Source organism: Aspergillus versicolor (genome assembly GCF_001890125.1).
Source record: "Aspergillus versicolor CBS 583.65 unplaced genomic scaffold ASPVEscaffold_4, whole genome shotgun sequence".
NCBI lineage: Eukaryota > Fungi > Ascomycota > Eurotiomycetes > Eurotiales > Aspergillaceae > Aspergillus > Aspergillus versicolor.
The window spans coordinates 418,010-432,175 of record NW_024467527.1 but is presented as its reverse complement, the minus strand read 5'-3'; the positions used below and the strand labels follow the sequence as shown (position 1 = coordinate 432,175).

The 14,166-nt window shown below is 50.6% G+C and overlaps 4 protein-coding genes across 4 annotated transcripts; 3 read left to right on the top strand and 1 right to left on the bottom strand.

Annotated features, from left to right (window-relative positions):
* Positions 1-136: 136 nt before the first annotated feature.
* On the top strand, positions 137-1,649 carry ASPVEDRAFT_40702 (Yip1 domain protein). The gene is made up of 4 exons (XM_040812191.1): positions 137-406; positions 511-925; positions 993-1,142; positions 1,204-1,649. The coding sequence occupies exons 1-4, from the start codon at positions 316-318 to the stop codon at positions 1,451-1,453; spliced, it is 906 nt and encodes a 301-aa protein (XP_040666903.1). The 5' UTR covers positions 137-315; the 3' UTR covers positions 1,454-1,649.
* Positions 1,650-2,419: 770 nt separating this feature from the next.
* ASPVEDRAFT_82679 (uncharacterized protein) lies at positions 2,420-4,195 on the top strand (the record flags this gene model as incomplete). Its single annotated transcript, XM_040817235.1, has 6 exons — positions 2,420-2,453; positions 2,518-2,547; positions 2,624-3,102; positions 3,162-3,684; positions 3,749-4,056; positions 4,130-4,195. 6 exons carry the CDS (start codon positions 2,420-2,422, stop codon positions 4,193-4,195), a joined length of 1,440 nt encoding a protein of 479 aa, XP_040666902.1.
* A 353-nt stretch (positions 4,196-4,548) lies between these two features.
* On the top strand, positions 4,549-8,358 carry ASPVEDRAFT_40700 (ATP-dependent 3'-5' DNA helicase). Its single transcript, XM_040812190.1, has one exon. It carries the CDS (start codon positions 4,597-4,599, stop codon positions 8,176-8,178), a length of 3,582 nt encoding a protein of 1,193 aa, XP_040666901.1. The 5' UTR covers positions 4,549-4,596; the 3' UTR covers positions 8,179-8,358.
* A 298-nt stretch (positions 8,359-8,656) lies between these two features.
* Positions 8,657-11,015, bottom strand: ASPVEDRAFT_130326 (Zn(II)2Cys6 transcription factor; the record flags this gene model as incomplete). The annotated part of the gene is made up of 3 exons (XM_040806710.1): positions 8,657-8,936; positions 9,016-9,809; positions 9,897-11,015. The coding sequence occupies 3 exons, from the start codon at positions 11,013-11,015 to the stop codon at positions 8,657-8,659; spliced, it is 2,193 nt and encodes a 730-aa protein (XP_040666900.1).
* Between the last annotated feature and the right edge of the window lie 3,151 nt (positions 11,016-14,166).

Genomic DNA, 14,166 nt, shown 5'->3' with positions numbered 1-14,166 from the left:
ATAAATGTTTCAGGTACCTGTTACAGCTCGCAGGAAGTATACAAGAAGTGGGACACCGCCTTCCCCATTCGGCCCGAGGTGCGTACGTAATGGGCGGAAAGCCACTCTAGCCTCTCCGGATCCAAACAGGCAAACAGGAGCAGCACGAGGACCGACAAACCTCCGCATTACCGTGAGTCTCGTCCAAATTGGACTACGATAAAGAAGTCGCCGCTTTGTTGCCATTTCAAGCTCTCTGGTAGAGCAGACTATGCGCCGGTAGCCCTTATCTATTGAATTAGCTCAGCTCAACACACGCTCTACGCTCAAGAAACCATGGCCAGCTCTTCAACGCCGTACTATGCCCAAGATGAACCCCGCGACGATGAATCTATCTTGGACGATGGGGTGATTGAGGCCGATGATGGTATGTTTGGCTTTTCTAGAATCCCACGTTTGACTTTCGATTTGAATGTGTCTCTACTGCTTGGGTTCCGTTATAGCTAACCCTGTCTCTTCGACTCCCTCTAGCTATCGATGCCGATGACCCTCTCCACGAAACTGATAGAACGCCATTACGCGGCAACATCGAACCGGATTCGTCGAGTTCTCGTGGCGGCGGCGGCAACAACCTCTCCAGTGGCTACCTCACATCTAGAATCCCAGGCGAGGACCGTCGCGCACCGCAAAACACCATCGATGAGAGCGTATGGCAGACACTCTCCCGCGACCTTTTGGCGGTCTGGGAGAAGATGCGCCAGGTCCTCTACCCCAAGTATCTGGTTGGCGGTATACTGCAGCGCGGCGGAGGCGGTATTGGAGCCGCTGAACGCGGAGAAGCTTCTGGCTTTGGCGGCGGCATGAGGAATGCTCTTGGACGCTGGCCAGATGCTGATGTTGTGCTGCAAGGTGGCATGAGTGAGGGATTGAGAGATTGGGATCTTTGGTGAGCATGATGCCTCGGTTGATGGGCGTATATTCCTGGGATATTGCTTTACTGACTTGATGAACAGGGGTCCGCTTATTTTCTGCCTGCTTCTGAGTATGTTTTTGTCCATGGCTAAAGGCGATCAGTCGGATGTGGTATTCTCGGGAGTGTTCTCGCTCGTTTGGATTGGTGAGGCTGTCGTTACGCTGCAGATTAAGCTGCTGGGTGGGAATATGTATGTTCTACTGCTTTGTCCTGTTGTTGAGATGGTATTTGAAGCTAACCTGTCGCTGCAGCTCGTTCTTCCAGTCCGTCTGTATCATCGGTTACACGCTCTTCCCTCTGGTTATCGCCGCACTTCTCAGCGCAATGGGTCTCCCGACGATTGCGCGGATACCGGTTTACCTCGTCTTGATCGCTTGGTCTTTGGCCGCAGGCGTGAGTATCCTCGGTGGCTCTGGAGTCGTGCGAAACCGGGTGGGAATTGCGGTATATCCGCTTTTTGTCTTCTACATCGCGATCGGGTGCCTTTGCTTCATCAGCTAAACGATATGAGGCATGCAGTGCAACATTTTGGTGGACAGTCTCGAAGAGTGCCACAACGGGGACTTTGTCTGTGACTTGGTTATGTCTTCTCAATGCGATTCTAGCTCTATCCTTCCATGTCATATTTGTATTTTGTAAAGTACTAGAACTCTGCCTGTACCATGATATCCAATGAAACAATTTCCTAGATATGTTTGAGAAATTGGCCCTCGAGCCGCTGTTTAATGGGCTGTTGATGAACTATCTGCGGGGCGGGAGCGAGCGGTGACCGGGTGACGCTCAGTCCAGCCAGCGACAACACAGCAGTCCGTTTGTTGCTCCGTTTGCAATCGAGAACGATCTCCCATCCCACCTTTCCCTCTGTCGCTTTCCTTTCAGCCACTCTTTGTGACTCGAGTGAATAGCCCCCACGGTCCGTACCGACGGGACTTTCTCTTTATCTTGTGCGGATCTTCAACCCACCTCGAATTCGTCATCGAGCCTCGGTGCCGCTGAGCTCCTGGGCCTCATCCCACCACGACCACCGACCTCTAGCGGCATTTCTCGACAACTGTTGACTCGAGTATTCTCGTATTTCTGCCGGATATACTCGATATTTGAGAATTTCGGCCGAGTCTTAATTTCAAGCACCCGACGGTAAGCACTTTGTCTGCATCCAATCCTCCCCACGTGCAAATGCAAGCTTCCTTTCGAGGCGCTCTTTGTCTCAGATCTGGGCGCCAGTGTACTTTATTTCTACTTGTCATTGCAATATGGAACCCCAGTTGTTGGGTGATTATAATTTTGTCTTCGCTGGTAGACTAACATGGAGCTGGGCCTGCAGATTTCGTCTAGCTTCGATTGTGGCGCCCGATACCGAGTACCACCCTCCGCTTGGACTCTCCCTTTGCATGCGATCCGGCCCTGCCCCTTTTTGCGCGGATTGAATCATAAACACTAGACCTCTCCGTTGAAGAATTTTTCAACATGGCGTCCGGTGACCAGAGAAGCGAATTAGACAGTATGCCGTACCCTTTTACCATGCCTGACGATGTGCGACTGACGTGGGATTATCATCTCTCTAGAAGAAATGAAAAATGGCGTGGTGGATCAAGGTATGTGTCTCCTTTAAACTGGCTTCCCGCAAAATGTTATATGCGATAACTAACGGCTATGGCTATGTCTTAACAGCTGCTGACGACTCTCAAACATCCGACAACGATGGCGGCGAGCGTCCGGTCCGAAACAAGCTAAAGGAGACTACCATTACATCGGCTCCTCAACCATCCACAGAAACGAGTACAGACCAGCGCGGTGATTCTAGCAGGGCGAGCAGTCGAGGCAGGAAGCGGTCGTTTGATGACGAGGAACCGGAAAACAACGACGAGGATGCTGGTCATAGGCGGAAGCGATCGAGAGACTCGGCTACGGAAGAACCACCGGCTCAACCGGAGGAGGGTCAGTCAGAGCAGCCGCAAGAATCGGCGAGCACATTGAAGAAGAAGAGAAGCAGGGACCAGCTGGACAAGGACGAATCGAAAACCGAGACCAAGTCAGAGGTCGCCGAAGCCAAGGATACTTCGGATAATGCTCCAGTCGCAGCTAAGGCCGCAGCTGAAGGGGAACCCGAGAAGAAGCGGCACAGGGATACTTCCCAAGAACGCCACCCGGTAGGTCAAAAATTTGGTCGACAGCAGCGATTGTGCGAAAGCAACTAACTCTTTTATAGGCATCTCTCCCTAGCGCATTCGCGAATACGTCTTCTGTATCTCCGTTTGGCGCAATAGGCACCTCTACGTCGAAACCGCCAGCTGAAGAAACCAAACCCGCTACGTCTTCCTCCGCTTTTGCCTCGTCAAGTCTATCTGCCTTTGCTGGCTCAGAACAATCTCCATTTGGGTCTCTCGGCGCATCTACACCGTCTATCTTCAAATCTTCGACGGAATCGACTCCTGCCGTGACAGAGAAGCCCGCGGCAACTGGTTTTGCCGCTGCTGCCAAGCCTTCTGGTGGCTTTGCATCTCTAGGATCCGGGTTTTCAGCTTTCAGCGGTGGCTTTGGGGCCGCTAGCTCAAGCGGTGGCCTGACTAGCTTTGCTGCCGCCGGAGCTCCCAGCACCTTTGCCAGTGCAAGCTCGAAACCTTTTGGTGCTGAAGCGGACTCAGACGAAGAAGAAAATGAAAAGGAAGGAGATAGCGGACCGGCCGAGTTTGAGGCGGATAAAACTGATGAGAGATTTTTTGCGCGACAGAGTAAGGCGCCAGGCCCCCATTAAAGCTTCATCAAGGTTTCATTCACTAATTTTCAATTCTACAGTCGAGACCGGTGAAGAGGAGGAAAAGACATACTTTGCTTGCAAGGCCAAACTCTTCCACTTCTCAGACAATGAATGGAGAGAGCGTGGCCTTGGCAATTTCAAAGTCAATGTCAGGGTCATTGACGGGGTTGAAGACAAGAAGTCGGCCCGTATGGTCATGCGTGCAGATGGAGTCCTCCGTGTCATGCTGAACACTGCTCTGTTTAAGGGTATGAAGGTTGGTGATGGCGAAGGAAAAGAACCAAGATCCAAGCAGATCATTCTTGCAAGTTTAGAAGGAAACCGCTCAGTCCCTCTTTTGCTTCGAGTAAGCTATTCCTATGATCCGTCCCTCGGAGTTTTTGATATGATATGAAGAGAATGCTAACACTGCTTCATAGACGGGGAGTGAAGACCAGGCCAAGGAGCTATATCATACGATCCAAGATTTGCTGGAGCATCAATAAGCAACTTATAAAAAACCGTGGATTTTTTTCTTTTTAATAGATACCACCGGCGGTCAATAAACGTGTTTATCGTTTGGAGGGCGACTGGCATTGGGATCGGCTTTTTGCATTGGGACTGGGGAGTACGTTGAGCTACGTAGTACTTGGTGGGAATTAGCCAGCCTGATACTATTTCTTCCTGCTATTTATGCGCTTCTAGTACTTTATTTATCTACTTGCATATATTTTGCCATTCAGTCCATCCATGCATCCACACTATTCCGTAGAAGGCTATATAATTGCTTAATCACACGTGACGTCGCGTTCGCCTCGGCACGCCTCTCCTAGATTGTCAACTTTTCAGTCACTGCGTGCAAGACTTCTACCATCCACCACCCCATCGACCACAATGGGGAGTGCAAATGGCCGGATCAAACACGAGACAGACAATAAAATCCGGCCTTCCACCCCTTGGGAAACAAGACCACCGTGAGCAAGAGAACCAGCCGGTTTCGAATACCGACGCGTCGGTAGCCCCGCCAGACCAAACCACGAAAGGAAAACGCAAGAGAGCCGATACAGTTCCGGAGGTGTCAAAGCCGAATCAGGATCATATTGATGCCCAGGTTGACGAATCTCAGAAAAGAGAAACTGAACAAGCCAACGGCAACTCAGACGTAATTTCTTCTAATAACCGGAAACAACCAGCAAAAAAGACAAAAAGCAAAAAGCAGCAGCAGCGGAAACCATCTTCGCCATGGCCAGATCCATTCAAGAAACTATCCCGCACCCACCGCGCTCTGAACCTGGTTTACACGTTTTGCTGCACGAGGAAACATTTCGCGACGACGTTCGATAACATCAAAAAGGCTGTACAGGCGCAGAGTGGAACAGAGCTTACAGTTGAGGATATCGCACGGGTTAAGGTTCTTGTACCCCGAGCCGTGCGGTTCGAGTATGTGGATGAGGCGAGCTTGGATGTCTTGAGCGCGGGAGAAAGGGAAGAGGTCCGTGGGTTTGGAAGAGATGGATGGGAACCAAAGTACGGGGCGGATGTTGAGGAGGCACCTGTGATGCACGCATTATTGTTTGAGTTTGTGGATGGAGATTTGAAGAAGGAGAAGGGCCCGGGCTCGGGTTCGGGCTCTAGAGATAAGGATGAGGATTTGAAGATGCCAGTTTTCAGTCAGAAGCAGATGCTGGGATTAATCGAGAAGCGGAATGGCAAGTTTGCGGAAGCGATTGATGCCTTTCTTGTTCGGTGTGAAGACAAGGACATTGATCCTGTGGAGTTATTGGAGAAGGAGAAGGATTATCATGTTCCTATTTGTCCTGAAGGTGATGATGCTGTGGGTGATATATTGACGTCCGCGACCTCCTCGAAAGTGAAAGGACCCATCCCGAAGGATCGCAAGACAATGGCCGAGATCATTGATGAGATACGGGGCTTGGAATGGTATACGGGACAGATTGTCCCTGAAGGCCATAGGGCCTTTGACGCTCAGCAGGCTGTCTACGGGGACTTGAAGTTTGCGCTTTCGCAGGATCTTGTGAATGCCTTGTACAATACGAAGGGAATTACGCAGTTTTATTCTCACCAGGCGGAAGCGATCAATCACCTCCACGACGGACGAAATGTCATTGTCTCAACATCAACTAGCTCTGGCAAGTCGCTGATATATCAGGTCCCGATGCTGCATGAACTGGAACAGGACCCAACTAGCAGGGGCATGTACATCTTCCCTACGAAAGCCCTTGCCCAGGACCAGAAACGCAGTATGCAAGAACTCCTTCAGTACCTGTTAAATTTACAGGGCACGATGGTTGAAACGTTCGATGGCGACACACCCATGGCCAATCGCAACCTCATCCGAGACGAGGCACGCATCATCTTCACGAACCCTGATATGCTACATATTACGATTCTCCCGCAGGAGAACGCGTGGCGAACGTTTCTTCAGAACCTTAAATTCGTGGTTGTGGATGAACTCCACGTTTATAACGGGCTTTTCGGATCCCACGTGGCTTTCATCATGCGCCGCCTGCGTCGCATCTGTGCTGCTGTCGGGAACCGGAATGTCCGATTTATATCTTGCTCTGCTACAGTGGCTAACCCCGAGGAGCACATGCGGGCAATCTTTGGCGTTGATGATGTGCAGCTGATAGACTTTGACGGATCACCTTGCGGTCGGAAAGAATTTCTTTGCTGGAATACGCCATTCAAAGACCCCGGTGACCCAACATCTGGAAGGGGAGATAGCGTTGCTGAAACTGCACGACTATTTTGCCAGCTTATCCTCCGGGGTGCCCGCGTGATTGCTTTTTGCCGTATTCGGAAATTGTGCGAGATTCTACTGCAGGCAGTTCGGAACGAATGCAGTCGCATTGAGCGGCCAGAGGTTGGGAACATGATAATGGGTTATCGCGGCGGGTATAGTCCGCAAGACCGGAGGAGAATCGAAGCCGAGATGTTCCAGGGGCAGTTACTAGGCATTGTGGCCACCAATGCGCTGGAATTAGGTGTGGATATTGGATCTCTTGACGCCGTAATCACACTCGGATTCCCGTACTCGATATCCAATCTCCGGCAGCAGAGCGGCCGTGCAGGTCGTCGGAATAAGGACTCACTCTCTATACTTGTCGGAGACAGGTACCCAACAGACCAGTTCTACATGAGAAACCCAGAAGAGCTTTTCTCAAAGCCCAACTGCGAGCTGCAAGTCGATCTCTCCAACGAACTAGTTCTAGAAGGGCACGTCCAATGCGCAGCGTTTGAGTTGCCGCTCGAACCGGAGCAAGACAAGACCTACTTCGGGCCCCAGCTCTCCGAATTCGCTTCTACCAGACTTATCCGCGACCCGATGGGCTTTTATCACTGCCATGGCCGATTCCGACCCCAGCCATCTCGGTGCGTCCCCATTCGTGACACCGAAGACCAGCACTTTGCTGTTATAGACACGACAAACGCTCGGAACATCGTCCTCGAGGAAGTCGAGGCTTCCCGCGCATTCTTCACTCTCTACGAGGGCGGCATTTTCCTCCACCAGGGCCAAACATACCTCGTCAAAGAACTAAACCCAGACAGCTTCTTTGCTCGTGTCGTCCGCGTAACAGTCGATTGGAACACCATGCAGCGTGACTTCACGGATATCGACCCCATCGAAACTGAGCACATGCGTCTCATCACCCCTAGCACCACCCCTAACATAGGTAACGACAATATAAATACCGAGAATGCACCACCAAACACCCGTGCCTTCTTCGGCGCTGTGCGAATCCACGCCGTTGTCTATGGCTTCTTCAAAATCGACAAACGCGGCCGCGTCCTCGACGCCGTTGCAGTCGACAATCCACCCATAACCCTCTTCACAAAAGGGATGTGGCTCGACGTACCTAAAACAGCGCTAGACATTCTCGAATCGAGACGCCTCAATATTGCAGCCGCAATCCACGCGGCCGAGCACGCCGTCCTCTCCTTATTACCTAGCTTCGTGATCTCTTCGCCCGGTGATGTCCGCACGGAATGTAAAGTTGCGAAAAAGGAGCTTGGGAAGGATTTGAAGCGCGCTGTGCATAATCGTGGTCGTGGTGATGCTGCTGAAGATACCATACCGGTTCTCCGGCCTCCAGCCCGACAACGACCGGCGCGGTTAACGTTCTACGATGCGAAAGGTGGCTCGTGCGGATCTGGGATTGCGCGGAAGGCGTTTGAGTTCGTTGATTCGCTCCTTCGTCGTGCTGTTGCGCGGATAGAGGCTTGTAATTGTGTTACGCCAAAGGGTTGCTTAGAGTGTGTGTGCGACGAGCGGTGCAAGGAGATGAACTCGGTGATGAGTAAGGCTGGAGCAGCTGTGGTATTGCGGTGTTTGCTTGGATGGAGCGTCGACGTTGATGGGTTACCTTGGGGCGAGGTGGATGAAAATGGGGATGATATTTTGGGGGAATTGGCTGGTGGATTGGAGACAGTTGTTTTGGCGAAGGAAGTCCCTTTTAGGAGTTCTTAAGGTGAATAGGGTCCTACATTGGGTTGGAATATTTTGTTAGATTAAAGGATATGCTACTGTTTTTGGCGCATAATATCGAATGCGAGCACCAGAGGTGGCCGTCTGGTATTCAAAAAGTGTTTAATATATATTTATATATATATTAATTTAAATGGTAACAACGTTAGATGGGTATAATGCGTTGAGAATCAGAAGGAATACAGGATATGTATACTTCAAGAAGCCATTTAGTTAGTGCCGACAAGATTTGGATTGCCGGGCATGGGCTATGAGTGCTGGCCTGCTGTGATATATAGACGAAGATAGACGAAGCCGTGACTGAGCCAGGATACGAAGCCTGCCACGGTCGTTATTTCTCTTCATTCTTGGGGGTGGGGCGCTCGACAAACGAGCGCTGCGGCGAGTTAACTAGCCGCACTGCAAACTGTCATGTCTTGCACAATGTTTGTGAGGCCGGATTGTAGTATTTTCGGCTGGGTTACTGACTCGAGCCTCTGGGCCGGGGAACGTCTGTGGCGGCAGGAGGACTCGTTTCACTCTCTGTCTCATCGAGATTAAGCTTCCCGAAGACAGCTTTCATGTCGCGCACACTTTCCCGGTAATCATCTCGTGGGTTATTTGTTCGTTCTTCGGTCATCTTGCGCACCTCGCGGATTATTGTCGGATAGCTTGAGTCGTCCGGAAGCCACCAGTGGTTGATTTCAGGTAGTTGCCAGATGGCAGCTAGAGAAGCTCGGAATTTCGGGGCAATCACATAGCTGGTCGACAATAATATCCATTAGCTTCAAGGAGCAGAATTATAGTGCGAGGTCGAATTATAGCTGCCTCGGAACTTACCCCTGCTGCTCAATGTGAGCGAAAACCCCTCTACTCCAATTAAGATGCCGACTATCCCTCGGTAAAAACATGCTTGCCATCCCAATGCTGTTCTTGAATCCGAAAATATATCCCTTCTCCTTGTCCGGCAATCGTTCAATGGTTTCGATTAAACGAACCTGTTCGTACGACAGGGCCAACAATTCATCCATCGTGCCCTGCTGCGTGGCCATGAGGAACTGAAACCTGTACATGGCCTTTGTGGAGTAATAGTCAATCCAAGCAAAATTGGCATCCCACAACGGACCGTAGTGCAAGCCACCAGGTACATATGGGTCCACGAGATCATCCTCAGTCAAAGGTTTCTGATCGGGGTAGCTTTCAATGGCGTATTCTGTAGCGAAGCGACTCAGAATGCTTCTGATCTGTTCCAAACTCTGGCCGAGCTTATCGTTCCCAACCAAAAATTCTCCGAAATCGATCATGCCGCGTGACAGTTTAGCGTACAACGATGCCATGTCCATGCCAAAGCGACGGTTAATGGAGGATGTAAAGGCTAGTTGTTTCTCAATGTCATCGGGATTGCTAGCAGCTTCCCTGGCGTCATGTTCCTCTCGTGTGATGTACCAATCTCGTCCAAGAATCATTTCGTTCCCCGAGACAATGCCGGCTACTATATCAAACCGAGCATACCATTCGAAAAGATGCCTGTGAATGTCATCTGAACTAGCCGATTCAGGCGTTAGAAGCTCGCGAATCAAGACATGAGCTGCCTGATGGTGGTCAATCAGATTGACCCAATCACCTATAAATTCCTGCACGGGGAGGAACTGTAAGCAAAAGTCGGAGAAAGATGCAGGGACGATTCTAGTATTCCACGCAGCATGAACAATCTAACATACCTCAAAAGTAGTGAGTACGAGCACAGTAGCCAGTGTTGCTTCACTATATGGCTCTCCAGAACCTAGTGATCTCCGCAAGAGCGATAAAGCCCTGTTGTAATATTTAAGAAACGTGTATAAATTTCCTGTACTCGTTTGCACGCAATGATGGTAGGCCGAGAATCCAACGATAGCATACAGCAAGGGCTCATACTGTAGCGCATAACCGACGACGGTTTGGTCCACAAAGTTAGCACTGCGGGTGTGCAAGAAATAATGTCGATAGGTTATGGAGTCCTTGTGGTACGAGAGGTAGAAACGGATATCCTCGGGAAAGTGGGCCGTAGTAGGGTCACCAGCAGTGTCGAAAGGATAGAAACCAACACTGTCCGAGCGTGCACTGATTGATCCAAATCGGGAGGAGGCCTCCGTCGAAGGTGAGCTGCTGCTCTCTTTGCGACCGGGTAGTGGGTCTGTAGTTTCCACGGTCTGTGGTTTCGTTTTGTGTCGGCGTAAAGATTGGTTGCTCTTCTTTTTAGATGATTTCGATTTCGATTCAGTTGGAATGGTGGGTCCTAAGGTCGTAGTCGGGGATTGATGGGTACTCGACTCCGGGCTACCTTCCGCCTCCTCTCCCTCATCCACAATGGGCTCTAAGGTGCTGGTAGCTTCATCCGCCTCAACATGGCCCGAAGAGTCACTCCCACGGGATTGCGGCCGAGAAGCTTTGGACTTGGCCACGGACCGCGGTGCAGATTTCGAAGCTGGACCCGTTGTTGAAGTAGGGTAGACACACTCTCGGTTGCCTTTTCGACATCGCTCACAAACCGGCCGGTTTTCATCGCATTTGATTCGACGGGATCGGCAAGTAAAGCAGCCACTTCTCGTACGTTTGTGCTTTTTCTGATCCGGTAATGGCTGAAGAAGAGATGACGTTTTGGGGGTCACTGGTGTGAATGGAGCTGCAGGAATCTGCGACTGCGACTGCGGCTCTTGCTGCGGCTGGGTTGATGGACTGTGCCAAAGCGCAACGCTCTCCGGATACTGATTCTGGCCTAATATTGAATATGCTGAAAGAGGCGGCGGCTCCTGGGTGTAGCCCGTCATGGAGGCTTGAGACGGGTGGAAGGAATGTGCCATAGTGGCAGAGAGCGATATTGCATCCAAGAGGCGAGCAAACCGGGGAGCGAGGGGTTCGTCATAGGCCAAAAAGACGAGAGAGAAGAGTAAACAGCTTAGGGCGAAACCGGATAGAGAAAGCTATGCATCCTTGGTCGTGGTACAGAGAACGCGGTGGCGAGACGCACGAAACTGGATGGCGGAACGGAGATGAAGCAAAGCGACAGAAGGAGCGAACACAACAGAAAGGAACGAGGGTTGAGTTTCGCCAGCGTCCGAAGACGATAATCCGGGAGAGGAGCGAGGAGAGTTGAAGTTGTGAAGAAGAAGGCGAGAGGTCAGATCAGATTGTTGAAGTCGGGGGGGCAGATCACCGGAAGGGGCAGTCACTGCATCACCAGTTCTGTCAGACCTGGCGCACACTACGGCTAGTACCACAACCCTTGGAACCAAGCTATTAATTCTGTTCCTTAATAGACCCGGCTATTATACAATCGAAATTATGACATGGATGGATGGATGGCCCTTGGGGTTTTACTTTTTTTTTTTATTTTTGGAATGGCGCTGTGATCAACCCTATGGATCAGCGTGTCATCGTCGACTCGAGCATTCCAATACCTCGTGGTCGTACCTTGGCCCATTCCTGGGGTAAGCATCAGAATCCCTGTGCTCAAGTTGCAAGGGTTACCGGTCATCTGAGCCAGTGCAGGAGACAGCTCACACCGAGGGGGCCAAAAAGCACAAAGCAGAGTAACAAACAGAACAGGATGTTTGCGCATGGTCAGTTTGAGTCCGGGGACGAGAGCTGATAGCCCCCGAAGGACCGAGATAGACGGCGATGGAGGGTCAGCTAGTCCTTAAGTGGTTAATACCATCCCCTTAGTGGCCCTGACAGGTGGAACTGACCCAAATGACGGAGTTCAGTCACATTCTGGGACTCTTTTCCTCCTCGGAATCGCGTTTTTATGATTCGGCGCTTGAGAGTTTATGATGAAACAGTGAAGGGAGCCAAGATGCCGGCTCCTTGTTCATCTCCGCCTTTATTCTTGACTAAACTGCATTATTAGGTGCATCATATAGGTGCGGTGGGCCATAAGCTTCCTACATTGGATGAACCAAAAAAGTTGGTCCTGTCTTGCGCATGGAACTTCTCGGAAAAGAAGGTAAATGCTGAGTCTTGATGGCAACTTTGATGCTCCATTGAAATTGCAACGCTGCAAAGTGGGTAGCAGTGGGATCTGATTGAACGGCATTAGTCAAAAAGTCGAGACTCGAGAACAGATGTCGGGCTCAAGCGCCTTTCTCTCCCTCGGAAGAAAGGAAAGTTCAAGATTCAAGATGTTGTTCTCTGGAGAACCTTACATTTTGTCAGTCCTGACTCATGTAGAGTGCGTGTTGACTTGACCCCTGTGCAAATCACCAGAGAAACGAGCGAATCCGGGACATGGCTAAGCTTGTTATTTCGTCGACACTCGACAATTCCTCGAATGGTCTGACACGGGGACTCACGGATGTTTTTGGGCCGCAACCTAGGTATCGCCGGTTAAATACGTAGTTGATATGGTTGCCGAATCATTATTTGCTCAGCTGGTGGAACCGGAAAATGACTGAGCCTCCTGCTCTGAATCCCGGAAGTGGCCAAGGAGCTCGTCTGTACTCTGTACCTTTCACGTTTCAACCTTCCCTGTAAAGCCGAACGAAACCCCTATCACAAGGGAAATATCTGAATTCAGTGGCAACTGGGAGGAGCTTTGTTCGCCGAGTACGTGCAGAAGGATCTGACAGCTCCCAGGAAGCTTTCCCCGTCGGTCCTTTCGTACGGCGGCGGATGCCGCGACCAAAGATATTTTTGGTTCCAATGGTTGATTTCTTGCCTCGGAACTGGCGGTTTAATTTCCAGCATCTCGGGCCAACCATTGGCCTTACTCCCCCAAATCAAACTAGCCACGGACAGCACGGACGTGGGAGGTGCAAGGTGGAAACTTGGTACCTTGGCCCGTTCTCCATCGTCCGTACACCGGTGTTGTCTACTGGTGGATAACTGGTTGTCACTCAATGAAAGTGGAGGAACATTTTCTGGCTGGGAAATTAAGATTCACGTTCATGATCAAGATTCGACTTCTTAACAGGATCATGACAGGTGGATTTCTAGCCTCGTTTTCGCATGTCAGCGGTCAATGACTCGGTGAAGTATAAAAAATACCTTGGTACTCCGTAATATCCTTAGACTTCAGACTGATGCAGCATAATGCATTATTAAGTTCAGTTATGCTCCAACTTACTTGAATAGTCCAGCGCTAATGCTCCGCGACAACCTAGGCAGGAGGGCAGGCTTCATCCTCGGCCGTAAGACAGGAAGAGTAGCACGGCCTCTCTTGCGCGATGAATGGTGATTCCTGTCCTTCCCCAAAGGAATGAACCCTTGTCGGGGATTGAAAGAGTGGCTTCGTTGATTTTGATCCTGAACACCGAAGCCCAGTTTAGCGCTATTTATCGGGCTTGCTGATTGTTGAGCTTGGGCCTCGGATCACGGCTTCTTAAGCTTCCAATAATAGGGCTCAACGGTATCTCATCTTCCCTTAAAATGGACAGAGTACTGTTTGTCGTCTGCCTCCTGGTCGAAAATTCGAGATTATTCGTGGACCCACAAACCAAACGGCCTCATAGTCTTGGACAAGGCCCAAGGCGCGCCAGCTAGTCGACGAGTGACTTGAACACGTTCAGTGGCGGTGATCCTGGAAATCCATAATGCAACTGAAGGATCGCCATCCTGGTAGGCATTCGGGATCCATTCCACCTGGTAATTCGGAGGGGACCATGACGAAGATGCCGACTGGGATGATGGGATCGGGAAACAGGTGAAGCCAGCCAAGCCACACATCTTTCCTGCCTGAACGGTGGAGGACGATCCACAGGGAATTCTAGGGTAGTCTAAGGCTCGTACTTGCATTAGTCGATGACAGCATATCATCTCCGTTTTCAGTACTTTCGACCGCAACCTCACCCCATTTCAAAAGGGATATTCCAACTTGACAAGCTGACATGCGGTGGCAGATGGGTTGGTTAGTGTTACTGCAGCGCACCTGGACATAGTTTCTCAAGTGGCCTGCATCGATGGAAACAAACGAGAAGGGCAAGTTATGAAATCAAATAAACCCTAAAACAAGACAGG

What these genes read in the sequence shown, in the direction of transcription:
- ASPVEDRAFT_40702 (XM_040812191.1), top strand. Translation starts at nt 316, where the DNA reads ATGGCCAGCTCTTCAACGCCGTACTATGCCCAAGATGAACCCCGCGAC. An exon ending in GGTGATTGAGGCCGATGATG is followed by an intron (nt 407 to 510) that starts GTATGTTTGGCT and finishes GACTCCCTCTAG; the next exon opens with CTATCGATGCCGATGACCCT. An exon ending in TTGAGAGATTGGGATCTTTG is followed by an intron (nt 926 to 992) that starts GTGAGCATGATG and finishes CTTGATGAACAG; the next exon opens with GGGTCCGCTTATTTTCTGCC.
- ASPVEDRAFT_40700 (XM_040812190.1), top strand. Translation starts at nt 4,597, where the DNA reads ATGGCCGGATCAAACACGAGACAGACAATAAAATCCGGCCTTCCACCC.